We start from the raw sequence: 17,603 nt of genomic DNA, 5'->3' as shown, positions 1-17,603 counted from the left end.
TGTTTTATATCATGGAACGGTTATGCATATATTTGTAAAGTTTATAAATAATTGTATTTTTATAGTATATGTGATTGTGAAAGGTTCTTTTTCTCACTGGGCTGTATAGCTCATTCTATTATTTATTCCCATAGATCACTAAAGCTGTGACATGTCTCAAAGGGAGTCAGTTGTGCGGGTGCTACTTATTTTTTAGGGGCTATGTTGGAGGTATATATTTTATTAGAATTTTCAATTAAAGGATTCATTTAATTGAATACTGAGTTTTAAATCATAAATCATTGCTATAAATACAATAATAAATTTTGTTGTACCGGTGGTAACAAAGAGTCCGAGTTATTGGTGAAAGATTTTGCAATCATTTTATACCACTGCCCGTGAGAGCAACACCATACCTATTACTTGGGTTTGAGGCATTACAATTACCCCCTCAAAAACTCTAGTACCAGTATGTATGCTTTCACAGGAACGAACCCGCCATGAGCAACACCCGTTTGCACAATTGGTTGTGAATAAGTCGTGTACATCACTTGTTCAAACCTGACTATTTTTCAGGCTCCCATGCCCACACTTGGAAAGGGTTGGGGAAGGTTTTTTTTTTTTTTTTTTTTACAATGCGTCTCAAACCTGTATTTGTTGACCCAAATTGCACGGGTCTGATATAGTATCTGTAAATGTTAAGACTTTGAGTGAAGAAAATATATATATATATATATATATGGTGATAGCTCTGTGTCAAACATGTCCTATCTGTTCTCCGTTCAGCTTTGATGTACCTGACAACTGAGGCTATTGCTCCTTTTTGGATGAAAAGAAAACATACATAAATTAAAAGGCTAAGGAAATAACAAAGTTCTTAACATCCCCATGAATAACAGAGGCTATAGTTGTTCAGCAGGTTACCTTACCCTCGGGTTGAGGCAATATCATAACTCGGAAGGTTCCTGATGAGGCTACTGGATGGCCATGGTGATTTCCATTATCCTGTAGAGATCCTTGTATGCTGTCCTCCATCAAACTTACCCCTCAGGCCCTCACATTCATATGGTGTATTCACACTTGAGAGATATCTTACTACTACAAAGAATCAGGTGGTCCAGGCCAATCTCTCAAGCATTGAGAAGATCAGGTCTCCCAGCCATACATTTTAGCTCACATCAGCTCATCTTACATATACCCAATAAGTCTATGATTAAGAGGGTTCTCCAACTGCTGTCAAGGTTGCCACGAGAAACTATTCAACAGTTCATCGTAATCACATTATAAACCATGCAAAAGTCAGCCGGTTGACCACAGATTAAATTTTCTTTCTGAATAAGATCATTAAATGATGCTAGAGTCTAGTCCCCTCCCCTCCCCTCCCCCCTATAAGATAAACAATACTACCAGTTTTCAACTAGGTTTAAATCCTAAAATTCCAAACAAGCCAAGCCAAACAGATCATGAAGTGGCTAAATAGGATTTTACCACCATATATCATATTCAGAATGTACACACAATACCTCCTACCATTTTCTCCTTTTCCTTTTTCCCCCTTCCTCTTTCCATGTTTTTACAGCAATAGAAGGATTTGTTGGACCAAGGGTTAACATATTGGTAGGGAACATGACATCCTTACGGGTGAGAAAACAACAGTTAGTCGTGCATGATCAGACAGAGAATAGTTTTCAGGCCACATTCCTTTCTCCACTTCAGGGGGGAAGAGTACTGCATTCTTCACATTTAAACAAATAGCTTGCTTTTCTGTGTCCCTCATAACATCCACTCTTATGTCATTGAGAACTTCCTCTGTTTTTGTAGAATCCCATATTTGTTGCTGCATCGACAATTTGCCATGATGCCTTCACATAACCAACACAATATAATATAAACTGGAAAATGTGAGTGTGAGCCATGTGGGCACCCTGTGATTAATCACATGGTTATGGGGACATTTTAAATCTTCTGAGCAAAGTCAGTCTTCATAATGTCTTTCAGTTGGCCTAAGTGGCATGGGCCGAGATCAAACTTGGGTCATGGAAAATAAAGTGCCATGCCTTCAAATTACAACTCCAAACAGAGCTGCTCTACCAAAAAGAGAGAAAGGGGGGGGGGGGGATCCCCAAACAGAACTCACCTGAAGTTCTTTATAATCTACAGCACCAATTTCATCAGTGACAGCATGGGTCCACAAATCATTCATCTCCTGAATGCTCAGTCCATGAGGATGCCCAGTTAAGCCTAGCTGCATCAGGCCTTAAGAATTCGGAACTTTATATACTTACAGGAACTCAAACTTCTTAATTAATTCTAATTTTGATAGATATACCATACCTGACCAAGTGCTTTGCAGAAACCCGAATACGTAATATAATCACCATGGTTATCAGCCTTCAGAGATGCGAAGGCATCACTTTCCGCAAGAGAAGATTTGTAAATCTGACACTGAACCAAAGAAAACATCAGACTGCTTCCAAACGCATTCTTGGAAACAAGGGTCCAAGAACTAGCATAGAATTCTGAGGCAGTGATATTTCACATGAAAGGAAAATTTTCAAGTAACATATTTTACCTAAAATTTTTCCTCTTGCATGGTTTTTGGCTGGAAACAAACAAAGCCTTCACACTGGAAAACATTTTACTGTAATTGATTAAAAGAAAAAGGAAATTGTGTTGTTTATAGAGAGAGATTATTTCAATAATACAAAATATTGGAAAATAATTTCTATTTAAAATTTTTAGATTTCTCCATCAAAATAGTGGCATCTTGACCCATGATCCATAATACAATTACCCTGATGGATGGCACCAACACCATCATATGGCTGGATTACTTTCTCCACTCAACCACGCCTAAATCTGCTTCCTTGTCATATAAAACATATGAAATATAAAGAAGAAAGAACATATGGCAAACAAAAACACAAAAATTCTTATACAAAAGAGAGACTAGAACTGTAATCAAAACATTTGGGAATTTGAATAAGGAGATGTGTTACCAAATACAACTGGTGCCTACCAGGGGGTTCCCAAATCTATCCAACTGTCAACCTGCAAGTTCATCACTCCATGTGCCAGTTAGGGCGGGACGGAAACACTTCCCTTGATTTTTGAACTGCACAGCACATGCAGGTCTCTATTTGAGACTTTGAGTTCACTTCCATGAACTTTTCTATTGATTTGGGGAATAAGCATGTGTCTAATAGAGACCAGCCCCTTTTTATTTATAATGGAGAAAAGAATATTCTAGAATATCACAAGGACCATAAAAACCTAATGGACTTAAGGGTCTGTTTGGCTGGACACTAGAAGATCCATAAAACCCATTTTTACAACATTTTCAAATGATGCTTACGCCTCTAAAATGACACATTGGGATGCATATTTGATCATGGCATGATGTGATGCAGTACTGAGGACTTATCATCGCAGAAGGACCAAGAAAGCCACTGCTTAGCATGGCCCAGCCTAATTTAAGGCTTGGGTCCACTTTGTTTCTTATTTTAAGTTGTTTCTTTAATGTTTCATTTTTTTTTTTTTTTTTTGAGTCAGACCGGGTTGAACCGGTGGTTTATTTGGTTCAGTTTAAGTTAGATATCTTGTTCTTTGCTTTTATTTAAGTTTAGGTCCACATGCCTTTTAAAGACCGCTTAGAATTTAAAAAGGAATGGCCACTTGTGATTGGAATCAGGTAGGGGGTTTCCTTGCCAGATTCAAAAATTCTTTATTAGTTTTTATAATAAACGCAATGGGAATCCCACAGTCCACAATTTTAGCTCATGAAGTTTTCTGTTTTCTTCTCTTTGCGTGGAGAGGTTTCTTCCCAGTGGAATAAAGTGACTGGTGTGAATCAAGCCAACGACTTGCTGTGGGAAGCCTGGGTGCCATTGCTTATCGAGGTACTGTTCTGCTAACTATCTTCCTGCAATTCTTTCCATTGCTGTTCCTACAATATCTCAATCCTATCATTACTAGGACTGTTGTTTTGACTGAGGTCTATAATGCTAATTTCAGTCTGTTAACAGAATCATTCAATTGATACATTCTATCATATTCTGTTGTCAATTTCTGAGTCTATAGAGTTTTTGATAAAGTCCTACCTCAAGTAGGATTGCTTTTAAAGACCTGAAGTCTGAAATTTCCATGGTCTATTTTCTGGTCTGTTGAATCTGAAACTAATAACATCTACTGGTATTCTGTTGGTTTTTAATATTCTGTGATCTGAAAATTCTGATCATCACCCTGAATTCTATTTTGACAGTTCCCCTGTCCTAGTAGCACTAGGAATCCCTCATAAATCGGATCCATTCATTGTGTCAAGCGGAGCTTTTCAGCACAGTTCATAGCTCCCCAAAGAAGATCTCGACCAGGCTTTTAGCCTGATCTAACTTGCTGTCTTGCTGATTTGGTTGTATTTGTTTTCTCATTGATCTGGAATTTTGTACCTCTGTTTTCGATTCTATTTTGGTACTGTTTTAACTTTTTAAATCAGTATTACATTAAGTAGTATCAGAGCTATGTCAGAGAGCAGTACAAGAAAGTTCAGACCATTCTCCTGATCCTTTTAGATATTGGAGATGTTTCAGACATTAACCTCACAACCAAAGAAGCATTACTGATCGGTTGACAGAAGTGGTGAACCGAATTTCTGCCCCTCATTATGCACCTCCTGAAGGTGAGGCAAGATCTCTGACAGTCCACAGCTAACAACCATGCTTAAAGGAATAGAGGTCCACAAAGGGTGTACACACTCCAGGCAGATTTTGAAAGCAACATGCGAGCATCCTTTAATGGTGGTAATGGTGCACCCCAAAGGCACATTGATGACACAGGGTTAAGCTCGAACTGAAGGAGTACAGTGGGAATCATGATCCATAGATATTTTATGACTGGCTAACAAGCTTGGATGATTACTTTGATAGGTTCGACCTCTCAGAAACAAGGAATATGAAATTGGCTCGAACTAAATTGATCAGTGCAACACGTAAATGTTGGAGGACATATGAGAGGAAACTTGAAAACGTGGCAGAGCACCCACTACGTGGGAGGAAATGGAAAAGTACTTACCACATGCTTTCAAGGCTTGACTGCCAGATCAACTAAACTCTCTCCATCAAAGGAATTTATCATTAGCTCAATACATGGAAAAATTTGATTCTCTTTCTAGTCATACAAACATTGACAAAGATGATACTCAATTATAATCTTAGTTTAGATTGGGATTGTGGCCTGATATCAACAAGGCAATTGGCATCACAGATGTTTACAATCTCCAGGATTGCTTTGAGGAGGCTATACATGGAGAAGAACTACTGACATCCTCTGTCAGAAGATTGGGATTCAAGTTAGGGAGCACCGGAGAAATTTTCCAGCACCTAGATCAACAAATACGGGTCCTACACGTGCCAAAAGCCCTACCCATTTTGACAATAAAGGAAGACACCTATGACCAGCAACAATAAAGACACAATGTCATCACTGTCAGGAATTTGGACACTATGCAAAAGCTTGTCCACTTCGCAAGAAAGTGAATGCAGTTGTTAATGTGGAGGAAGACGCTGATGATGATGATGATGATTTATTCCCATATCCACATGATGAAGAAAATACTGATGATGTTAATGAAGAGGTTAATGCAAATAAGGAAGAATTATATGGTGTTCACCGCATCCTAGAGGCGGAAACCAAGGATGAGGGTTCGCAACATCACTGCATCTTCTATACTCGTATGCACTCAAGAAGCAATCCAGTGCAAGTGATAGTTAATAGTAGTAGCTATGTAAATGTGACTTTGAAGGCTTTTGTGGAGAAGTTGGAAAAATTACAAACTAAAAAGCACCCACAACCATATAAGGTCTCTCTTCTAAATCAAAATACGTTGGAGGTAAATCAACGGTACTTAGTAACAATACAGCTGAATCGATATGAGAAAGACATCTGATGATAGTCGCTAGATTAAGACTAACAGACCGACCATTCCTTCTCAAAGGCCTAGCAAGAGACATCACTACATACATCAGCCACAGGATGAACTCCAGATGTTGTGCCAATGAAGCTGATAGATGTCTTACTCGGAAGGCCATGGTAATATGATAGTGCTGTGATGGTGGGCAGCATGAAGAATAAATGTGTTCCAATTCAAAGGGAAGCATATTGTTTTTCATCCTATCAATGTCCCAGCTGAAGTCAAGCACAAACCATTGAGGACTAACCAGAAGGATGTTGGTGTTGGAAAGAAGCTGTTAACTATCACAGGGAAGGAGTTTGTCAAGTCCAGTCAGGATTCAGGACTTATTCTGGCTCTTATTCCTAGGGAAGTGACTCCTCAATTTGAGGTTAAGCTTTCTAAGACAATTAAGGACCTGATTTTCGACTTTTCAGACTTGGTTCTTGAAGAGCTACCGGATGAGTTGCCACCTATACGTGAAATACAAAATGCTTTGATTTGGTACCCGGCTCAGTGTTCCCAAACTTACAAGCTTATCGTCTCAGACTTACAGAGAATGCAGAGTTAAAGTGACAGGTTGATGAGTTATTGTGAAAAGGGTTAATTCAAAAAAGCTTAAGTTTGTGTGCGGTACCTAATGGGGTAGCCTTAGGGAGAGAAGGAAATTGCACAAAGAGGGGGAAGGGGAATCACACAAAGCATGAGTTCACTAATTCTAAATAAAATTCACTCTAATCTCAAACATTGAGTTTATGCAAGTATTTAAAAGAAATTGAAATAACTCTCCTACTTAGACCCTTAACACTGAAATTGACTCCTACTAATTGATTCCTACTTCCTTTACGTATCCTATCCTAAAACAAGTATGATAAAATAAAAGACATAATATTAACTAAACTACTACCAGCCCTTGTTGGACCAAAAACCTGAGCTGGACCGGTTCTTCTTAGCCTTTGGCTTCCACAGCCGGTCATACTGGTCCAACCAGGTAAGTGTAGTTGTATCTACATCAGTACCAGCATTGCTTATACCTAAGAAGGACAACTCTTGGTGTATGTGTGTGGACAACAGAGCTATCAACAAAATCACCATCAAGTACAGGTTCTTATCCCACGATAATATGTTAGAAATGATATCCGGAGCTAAGGTCTTCCCAAAATTGGACCTTAGGAGCTGATGTAAGACTGATTACAGGGGTAATCAATCCCAAGTTGGCTTGATGAGTGCACCTAGCACTTTCATGAAGATCATGACATAGTTCCTTTATACCTTTATTGGTCGCTTTTTGGTTGTTTACTTTGATGATATCTTGATTTACAGCAAGCAACCAAATGACCATCTTGATCATTTAAGACAAGTCTTAAGAGTACTCCGCACTGAGAAGCTCTCATCAATGTCAAGAACTGTTCTTTTATGCTACTTATGATTTGGAGCTCTATTCCGTAGTCAACATGTTAAGCCATTGGAGACACTATCTCATCAGTAACGAGTTCATCCTATACATTGATCACAAGGTCATTCAGCACCTTCACTTTAAAAAAAGGTAACGGACTGCGTTGGGAGGCAGTAGAGATGGCTTGCCAAGTAGTGAAACTATGGTGGGAATATGAGCCTTAAACTAGACCAAGTCGTGCCAAGGGTAACCTTGCCATGAATGAGATCCCAAGAGGACTTGGAGCTAAAAAGCCTTGAAGAAGAGGTAGACTACAAAACAAGATCACCATCACCAAAGGGCCTTCTGAGGATACCTAACAGAGTGGACCAAATAGTAGACTACTGGGGGAGGAGGGGCACCAAAGCATCACTCTGGATAATGTCTGAAACCTTTGCCATCCTGTGAGAACCCAAACTGTAAATAGCTTTGTTGCCCACTAAATGAAGAAGAACCCCCTTAGGATGCCAATGGTCTAGCCATTAGCTAGCAGAAGCACCATCATCAATCATGGAGTTGATAACTTTGTAAGCAAGAGGCCTAAGCTTTAGAACCTTTCTTCAGACCCAAGAAGCATCAAATATGAAGGGGGTCGTTTGATAGAATCATTTCAAAGGAGCCTAGAATAGAGCCAGTCAACCCAAATACTCTTCTTCTTAGGTGATAACTTCCAAAGAAGTTTGAGGATACCCGCAGAGTTAACAACTTTAATTCACTTTAGCCCAAGACCCCCCTTCTTTTTTGGGAGGCAGACAGAGGCCCAACTGATGAGGTGAAGGAATCTAGAGCAGTCAGACCATTTCCAAAGCAGCACATAAGAGCTTCTAACTTCACAATAATAGCATGGGGTAACCTAAAAATATCAGACCAATATATATATATATATCATACGACTATTAAAAAGTACGTATTCCCTGTCTTTTGTATACTTTTTTAAAAGACAAAAAAGACCATCAACCTCTACCTAAATTTTTTTCCAATGGACCAAAAAACCCCTTGAAATGGAAGAGGAAAAAATAATAATAATAAATTACATTCAGTGTAATTAAATGGTCTATTAATTCAGTATTTGATTAACATTTGATTGACATATATTTTCGACACTTATTTAGCATTTTATTTAGAATTGAATATACCAAAATTCTCTCTCCCAATTTGAGAAAAAAAAATTTCAATAAACCGACTCTCTTATGTGCACTGTAAAAACCAAAAGTCTCTCTCCTAAATAATAATAGGGTATAGTTGAGTAAGAGATTATGGAATTAATTTGACTTTTCGTATAAAGCAAAAAAAAAAAAAAAAAAAAAAAAATCCAAAAAAAAATCTTGTGTGGAATGTAAAAGTCAAATGTCTCTCTCCAAATTTGTGAAAAAAAAAATCAAAAAATAAAGGTATAGAAGTCGAATGGCTCTCTTTCTCTGTATTTAATGTAATTAGATAATTTATTGATTCAATATTTAATTAGCATTTGAGAAGCTGAATCCACTATACTTCGATATAAAAAAATTTGCGTCTAAATTCATCTGAACCAGCCTCTTGCACCGGGGAATGATGTTCAATCAAGTAAAAAAAAAAAAAAGCTTTCGAATCGAGATATTTCAACGTGTCTTTCCAAATTTCAATTCAACCTATTCCTTTTCTTTTCTTCTTTTTTTGTGAAGAATTCAATCTATTCTTCATTGTGCTAACCCTACAACTCGCTGCTACCTGGCAGGCGATGTTCAATCAGGTAAGAAAAAAATAGGTTTTGAATCGAGATATTTCAACGTGTCTTTGCAAATTTCAGTTCAATCTATTCTCTTTTTTTTTTTTTTTTTTGGGCGAAGAATTCAATCTATCATTTATCGTGCTAACCCTACAATTGGCTGCTACATTTTCTTTCCATCAACGCTTCCTGTCATTCCCTCCAGAGAGCAACTGAGTAGGGAAATAGGTTGCTCTCTATGTGTTTTTTCTTTATACGGTGTATGAAATTTCGGCGTTTTTATAGCCCAATTCCATGTTTCGTCCAAAAAGGACTACTATTCATAAATTCTTAAACTTTTTCTCCCCCCTTCCCTATTTATCGACTACCATAATAGAGTTTAGATATTAATTTTGTTATGTCTTCCAGATGGATGGAAGATTGAGCGTGATTGAAACTCTAGCCTCTACCTCGGTACCACCATACACAATACATGGGGGACAGCCGTTGTTAATACTAAGATTTAGGAGTTGCAGAGCCCAAAGTTATAATGTACACTTATCTATACAGGGCATATTTGGGAGCAGACCTGTTCTTGGCACGGGCCTGACAATCAGCGGAACCAACGTCCTTGAATCTCTATATCAAGGGTTCTCTGAATTTCTATGGTCTACTAACTTTTACTAATATGATCTCTTGCAGGGTGTGTATTTGGATAGATTTACTGCTGATTCTCATTGTAACATTCAACGCTTGTGATTTTATTTCTAGATTTACAATGGTTGCGGTGAACTTTTTGGCATATTGATTATTGTCCTCTTCATGCAAGAGGTCATGAAAGTGCCTTATCTAAGATCTGAAGCCATGCCATTTCGCATTTTATTGAGGTCATGGTTAACCCGATTTGACTGTCACAGGGTGTGGTGGCTGAATTTGAAATTCCCAAACATTGAAACCGAAGAGAAGAGAAGTATCCGCCGATTCAACTATATCATAGGGTGTGGTGGCCGAATTCGAATTTCCCAGACATTGAAACTGAAGAGAAGAGAAGTATCAGACTATCAGTCGATTCAACTAAATCACAGGATGTGGTGGCTGAATTCGAAATTCCCAAACATTGTCAGCAATTGCATTCTCCCCTTCCAGAGTTGTAGAATTTTGGAACTCAAAAAATTTGAATACTATCTCCTTAATTGCTTGTGATTGTATTCATCTAAGGAACTTGGTTATACATATTTAAATAGTTAATTCCCGATATGGCATGATTACAACATGAAACAAGGTACTTAATCTTCTTTTTTCCTTCTTTTAGTTTAAATTTTACCATCAAGAGTGATCCTCCAGAAATGTGTATAGGAAATTATCCTTCCCTTGCTATTCACTCAACTTGTGCTTGTTCATCACATTTAAATTTGTGAAAAAAATAATGTGCTTACTTGAACTACCTTAGAAATTCAAATAGTGATTGGATTTAAAGATTATATAACCAGTTCTTCATCTTGATTTGATAGTACGAAGATATGAGTAAGAATTAGTGGACATGCTGGATGGAATGTGTTAGATCAAACACCAAGAAATACGATAATAAATAGACAAAATATTCGCACGACACAGAGATTTAACAAGGTTCACACACCAGTGTGGTGTGTTACATCCTCGAGCGAAGAAGATGTTTCACTATGCAGAAGAGAGATTACACCCAAGCAATGGCGAGAAAACTCACCCTGAAACCCTAGCTCGAAAAACCCCCAAAATACAATGACCTTCTCAACAAGACAACCGTACATTATATACTCGAAGTTGTGGGTCGACTCATCGTGTCGCCACCAAAATATGTAGGGGCGGGTCAATCTTCAAAACGGGTCAAGAATTCAAGACAAACTTAACAGAATGTTCTCGTTTATGTTGCTGGACACCTGGGGTATAATAGCTCATTGTTGCTCGAGAAAGATACATGTAAGAATCCAAATATGCTGTTTTTTAACCTGTTACCTTGAAAATCTAAATGTTTTCTATCCTTTTTTCCCCTTTAAAGCTTTTGTTTCTTGACTTAAGATCTGGCTGGAAAGAAAATCAACTTCCAGTTCCAATGTATAATATAGAAGCTGGAGAAAGCATTGGGTAACATACCATATGATGATTCAACATATCTGAGGTGTTCAATAATATTTGGTGCCTTTGACTTAACTGAAATAGCCCCTAACATTAGGTTAGTCACCAAGTTGAATTGGTTCGGGCAAAGATGGGAAGAGCAGCTGAAATGAATCTAAGATGCCTAACTCTGTAGTTGTTCCTGATGATTTCCGCTACCCTATATCTCTTGAATTGATGAGAGATCTTGTAATTGTGGCCGCACCAAGTACCATTTACTATCTCACATCCCACTCGGTGTTTCTACACTATAAAGCTTTTACTAAGAAACTCTAAAACTCAACTCTTCCTTGGATGATATTTTATTCCCTTGATTTGCAGACTTATGAAAGGCCATGTATACAAAGATAGATTGTGGCAACAGAACATGTCCAAAAGTGTAGAAACTTTAGAATTTGACGCAAACCTCAAATTATATGTTGGAAAGACTAATTAAGCAATGGTGTGTAAAGAACTATATTGAGCTATCGATAGGATTAGTAAATGGTAGGATACAAAAGAGTGATGGATCATTTCAAGATGTTAGTAGGGACATAGAAGGCGTCAATGCTCTGGTTTGTAGCTTTTTCAGTCAGTCCATTGAGGATCAAAGGAGTGCCGGCAACTAAAATCTGAATTTGTGCAAAAAATAAATAAAATACTGAGAACCTTGAAATGCCTACATCATATTCCGAATGACAATTCCCCAATCTATTTATGTCTTGCCAATGAAAATCCATTATTTCCTCTTCTTTGTCCCTGGATCTTCAGGTTTGGATAAAGAGAAGGGAAGAAAATATGTTGTTGTAAGGTTGTGAAAAGAACTGAAGTTGAGATTATATAAGAATTCTTTGTTGCTAAAAGATCTACTCAAAATAATTTTATTATTTAGATTCATGTATGGAATGCTATTATTATTTCAGTCATCTCATATTTGTACAATATTTCAAGGCACAATCCTTCATGAAAAATATTCATTAAGTCTCTCTCTCTCTCAACACTAGACCACACGTGCACTTGCACGTGCAAGTTTACTAGTATATACATATATATAAAAGAGGACTGAATGACAAATCTAATCAATTCTAGGTGGCCCCCATAAGATAGAAGCTTGTCCTTCCAAAGCTTGAGTCTCTTACTTAGGGGTGTCAATTCTAAGCCATAGGCCGACCGAGCCCCCACAAGTTTATGGTCCAACTTGGACCGGCCCGATTAATAAATGTATCGGGTTTTAGCCTGACACGTTTATAAAATGGGCATTCATGGTGCAGGCAAGGATTAAAGTATCGGTATCGGTTGCCGTATCGGTCGACCAAAATTAAGATACGTATCGGAAGGGTATCGTATCGTATCGGAGATACGTTAAGATACGCTAAAGATACGCACATAAATGGATATGAAACACCTTTTTAAACACTTTTGCATAAAAAATTTGTTAGAAAAAACTATTGATAACATGTATTATGCATAAACACTAGATTGAGGGTATCGCACTAAGAATTCAAGGTTTGTAGTTGTCCCATAAATGTAAAACCCTTGTTCCCAACCTTGATTTCCACTTTAGTTAGAGAGAAATATGACTGGCAGCAACTTTGGAACAAAAACCCCTAAAAAATTCGTGTTTTCTGAAAAAAATACTCATCTTGGCCATTATATGACCGTAGCGTACTGTATCGGTACATACCGATACTCACCGATACATACCGATACTCACCGATACATACCGATATTCATCGATACGTACCAATTGATACATACAAATACTCACCGATACGTATTGATACATACCGAAACGTATATTTCATCTTGATTTTATATTTTCCATAGAGTATCAGTACGTATCGATAATGTATTAGTGCATATCGATATGTATCATAGGATATATATCGATACGAAAGGATTTTAAAAATTCTATGTATCGTATTGGTGTGTATCGTATCGATTGACTAAATTGAAGATATGTATCGGAGGGTATCGTATCGGTATCGGAGATACTTTAAACCATGGGTGCAGGTAGCTAGCCCGTCGGGTGCCCGACCGAACCAACAAGTTTATACGCCCGAATTGAACCGACTCATTGTAGCCTGATCCAGCCCGACACCCTTTAAAACTACATAAAATTCATTTTTTGCCACTACTAGTAAGAAACAAATTAAGCTTTCTTACTCTTTGCTTTGTAATAGGATTTGATTTAATTAAGCTTTGTTTTGTAAGTTGTGAGGGGCCATAATCTCTTCTTTTTTGTAAGAATAACCATAATCTCATATCATTTCTTTTTTTAATTAAAGATCTTCATCACATATTTCTGGGCCTTCAACCCACTTAAGAAAAGAATTTTAGGGTAGGCACGTTTAACGCTCGTTTAGAGCCTGTTTAGACTTAAATAGGTCCATATCCCGGTTAAGGCCTGTTTAAGGAAGCCCGATTAAATCCCGACATTGACCGGGCCGATTAAACACCGCACCATGCCTCCCAAAGCTAGGCCCGTTTACTTAAACGGGAGTTCACGGTGCAAGGCTTCCAAGTGGTCAAGCTAGACCGGCCCAGCCTGACTGGTTGACACCCCTACTCTTACTCATAAGATCTAACATGGGGGGTATAATGATGGTGATGCAGATACAACTGCACTTACCTGGTTGGACCAACATGACCGGCTTTGGAAGCTAAAAGCCAAAAAAAATTAGTCCAACCCAGGGTTTTGGTCCAACAAGGGTTGAAAATAATTAGTAGCTTATTTGTCTTTCATTTCATGCCTTTCATTTTCCAGATTTGAATGTAAGAGTTAGGATTTCTTTCCTTTGCATTGGTTTCCTTTTCTGGTTGTTTCCTAGTTTAGGTTAGATACCATTTCAGTTGAGTTTCTAATTTCATGTCTTTACTTTTCTATATATTGGCTGTAACCGATGGACAACTTAGAGTGAATTAATTTTGAATGAGAATTGGTTACAATTTGTGCTCTGTGAGAGTGTGTGCTTCCCCTTTTTCCCCCTGCTACTTTGATCCTCCCTTTCTCCCCTAAGGCCCTCCATTAGATGGCCGGTCAGCCTGGTAGGGATTAGAGGCAAGCCAAGTTATTTGACCGGCAAAAGACCTAAAGAGAACCTATTAAACTCCTTCAATGAAGCCTTGAACTCCTCAGCAACAGCAGCCAAGAACAAGAGAGATTTTGAAAAGTTGATGTTGAGAACCGAAATAAGCTCAAAGTGTCTCAAGCAGGACGTAGAGAACTCTTCACATCGATTTCTGTGCCTATTCACTCCATTACCTTTCTGCTGTAATCACATATTAGGATGCTTGATCGACTCTCAAACCCTTGTACAAGCTCTAATATCAAGTTAGAAATAAGGAAGACTAGGGTTAGAGATGAGGGAAGAAGAGAGAAGAGAGGAAGGAAGAAGAAGGAGAGAAGTTGAGAGAAGGAGAAGAAAATTAGAGCAAAATGTTAGGGAGGTTTCTTGCCCTTTCCCACATATATTAAGTTCAAACAACTCTTAGGAATATTACAAGGGAGGTGAAAGGGAAATAAAAGAAAATACATAAAATGACAACTTAACATAAGACAGTTCCTAAAGTACCCATATTAAATACATTCTAACAGCTTTTCCCATGAGGGACTCGATTGTGATGTTAGAAGTTTTTGACTGAATGATAGAAAGCCCCACCGAGGAGCTCAGAGCCTTTAAAACTAATGCCATCCATTCTTACGTGAACTCTTTCAAGCATAGTTGTCATGGCCGACCCAAGGCATTAGAGGGGGCCTGGACACAAGGTGCCCAAAGTGCCGCCTAGGCAACCAAGGTGACCCTAGTTGTCAAGGCATTTGTCTATGTGATGCCTTGACAACTATGTTTGCAGGGGCCCAGTTTGAAACAAAAATAAATAGGGACATAGTTTCAATAAAGCACCCTGAAAGTCCTCCTCAATGGATACAGGGCGAAATATTTTCTACTTTCAGTGCATCTGCCTTTTCCTCAGACGCTTGACTTTTGTCGCCCCAATATGCGTGTCGTGGTGGATAAATATGGGTACATATATTTCTGTGGCTGAGTATTCATTCCATAAGGGCTTAATCGGTCCAATCGACCATCAGTTCCTCCCATAGATATGGTGCAGTTTTACAAATCAAACCTCAGTTCAATAGGGTGGGTCATTAGAATATGGATTTGTATCCCAAACGCCACAGTGATGTGTAATATTTTCCAACATAGAATCTCGCTTGAATTGCCTCCTCACTCTCATATTTTTCACAAATTATTTTTATGGTTTGATGAAGATTAAAAAGAAAAGCACACTATGATGATCATCTCAATTAAAACTTTCATATTCATCTTAATTAAATCCAGCCAATTTCAAACCCTCAGCTTTTATAACAGAAAACATGCAACACAAAATCAGGTTTCAAAACAGTTACTCTACATTTAGTAAATGACCATACACAACTAAAATGAATTGCTCACCTTGATAATACTAAAAACTGCTTCACTCCAGCCTCTCCTTAGCGGTTTCTGATACTTATCAGGGTTAAGAAGCCATATAAAATCGACGCCACAAATGTTGCCCCGATGATTGCTGTGGCTAACCCACTACAAGAAGAATGCGAAGATATGATAACAGATAGTCAGAAAGCATATGTACAAGACACTGCTTAGCGCTTAGGTAGCTTTTCTATGCAAACCTAAAGATAATGAATGACCTTGTGAGCATCTGCCTCACTGTCGGTATACTGATGAGCAGTATCATAAGATGATACAAACCCCTGCGACCTAAGGAACTTGTAGACATGCCCACGCTTGCTCCCATTCCAGTCACCGTGAACATAAAAAAAAGGGAAAAAGAAAGATGTGGAAGTCCAGTTTCAGAGAAAATGCAAGGGCAGCTCGCAAACCTGGGCATAACTGAACACTCACCCACAGAGTATGATGGGCAAAGGTTTAAGCTTGTTTTCCTTCTGATAAGATTCAACATACTGCAAAATTTTGTAGACCTAAAGCAGGAAATGAACCAAGTGCAAAGGTCAAACAACTGATTGTGATAAATAGTGTGACTAATTAGAGCCCAAAAACGATAGGATGTATAAGACAGGATTTTAGCTACATAAGTGGCAATTCAATCTACCTGATGTAACCGTACAACAGACAAACTAGAATTGTGCGGAAACAACAAATGGGTGTTGACAATTAGAATTTCTGGCTGAACAAAGCTGCTCCAGTTTTGTGACAAGGGAACTACAGATTCAACATGCAACAATTGAGCAACACGGTCTCCAAAGTCATTAAAGAGCAACTCTCGATAGCTCACAACCCTGAAGTAGTCCTTATTCACGGCAGTGAACAGACCTGTAGAAAATCAACAAAACTTTTGAAGAATGAAATATGATGGAATAATTTTTAGCTTTTGGCTAAATGTAGTAAAAAAAATTGTCGGTTTATGTTCATATTGGAAAGCACATATGCCACCTCCTCAAGTAATGCTTGAGGTAGGAATACATGACAGTTATTACATCTAGATGATTCTTAGTGAGAACTAGCAAAATGAGCAGCCAAGTTGGATGGCAAAACCCAACTTTACCATCTACAATTTTCATGAGGAACACAGATGCCAAAATTAGGCTTCAGATTCTTCTCAACTATCTTATAGGGTCACAAATTCTTTCCTTTTATCAAATCCATGTTTATTGGATAATTCCCTTGTAGAGGAAAATAACCACGCAAAATACCATCAAATCAGACCAAGCACCAGCTGTTTTTAATCTTGAATATTTCAAAAGTTCTTTGAAGCAAAACAGAGAATGGATTTTCAAACTGCAAAATTTTATTTGTTTATTTTCACACCAAACACCACAAATGTGTAAACGTTACGGAGGTGGAACCCTCATATACAGGCAGACTATGTGAAATGATTCAATGGTACCCGCATAAAAAAAATGTTTCGTTTCCACTCTCAAACTAGAAAACACAAGCTGTAAATGTCTTTGCATTGAGATTAAGCCGATGGGTGTGGAGCAGTTTGAATTTTTGAAGTTTGGGGCAATCAATAATAGTCCAACTACAAAGAATGGTTGCATACCGTCCCCTCGATTGTTCGTTCGTGCAAGCTTGAAATTGAGATAACCAGCATCACTGAGCCTATTCTCATACATATGGACAAGGTCTTCATTTCCAACCCAAAATTCCTGTAGCGGAAAGCAAAAACATCAAAACCACCAAGCAAATTCCACCAGCCAATGCAAAAGCTAGAGAACCTGGACAGCAGGAGCGGGAACTGAATAAAAATTATGTGCGGATTCCCACCTGAAGACAGATTATGGAGGATCTCTCGCACAACAACCAATCTAATATGCTCTGGTTTCTCGTAAGCCAGTAGACCCTGTACTCACTTTCGCGAAGGCTCTGATTCTGCGTTTTCACCCAGACAACCCCCCCACCCCAAAA

At 38.2% G+C, this 17,603-nt stretch overlaps 1 protein-coding gene across 10 annotated transcripts in view; it reads right to left on the bottom strand.

Annotated features, from left to right (window-relative positions):
* Nucleotides 1-1,174: 1,174 nt before the first annotated feature.
* LOC122070818 (uncharacterized calcium-binding protein At1g02270) overlaps nucleotides 1,175-17,603 on the bottom strand; it is an 18,698-nt gene continuing 2,269 nt past the window's right edge. For 3 of the 10 annotated variants that reach the window (XM_042635059.1, XM_042635056.1, XM_042635058.1), the window contains 9 exons: nucleotides 17,463-17,567; nucleotides 17,239-17,344; nucleotides 16,288-16,508; nucleotides 16,080-16,156; nucleotides 15,866-15,980; nucleotides 15,630-15,755; nucleotides 2,314-2,424; nucleotides 2,117-2,224; nucleotides 1,175-1,816 (listed from right to left, as the gene is read on the bottom strand). In XM_042635059.1, the coding sequence (XP_042490993.1) occupies nucleotides 1,586-1,816; nucleotides 2,117-2,224; nucleotides 2,314-2,424; nucleotides 15,630-15,755; nucleotides 15,866-15,980; nucleotides 16,080-16,156; nucleotides 16,288-16,508; nucleotides 17,239-17,344; nucleotides 17,463-17,567 (1,200 nt within the window). In that variant the 3' untranslated portion in view covers nucleotides 1,175-1,585. Of the gene's footprint in view, nucleotides 1,842-2,116; nucleotides 2,236-2,313; nucleotides 2,425-15,629; nucleotides 15,756-15,865; nucleotides 15,981-16,079; nucleotides 16,157-16,287; nucleotides 16,509-17,238; nucleotides 17,345-17,462; nucleotides 17,568-17,603 lie in introns of all 10 variants that reach the window. The other 7 variants (XM_042635057.1, XM_042635063.1, XM_042635061.1 and 4 more) reach the window with 7 other exon arrangements.

Source organism: Macadamia integrifolia, unplaced genomic scaffold (genome assembly GCF_013358625.1).
Source record: "Macadamia integrifolia cultivar HAES 741 unplaced genomic scaffold, SCU_Mint_v3 scaffold_113A, whole genome shotgun sequence".
In the NCBI taxonomy this organism is placed as follows: Eukaryota; Viridiplantae; Streptophyta; class Magnoliopsida; order Proteales; family Proteaceae; genus Macadamia; species Macadamia integrifolia.
Note: the sequence above shows the minus strand (reverse complement) of the source record. Positions and strands in the feature narration are given on the sequence as shown.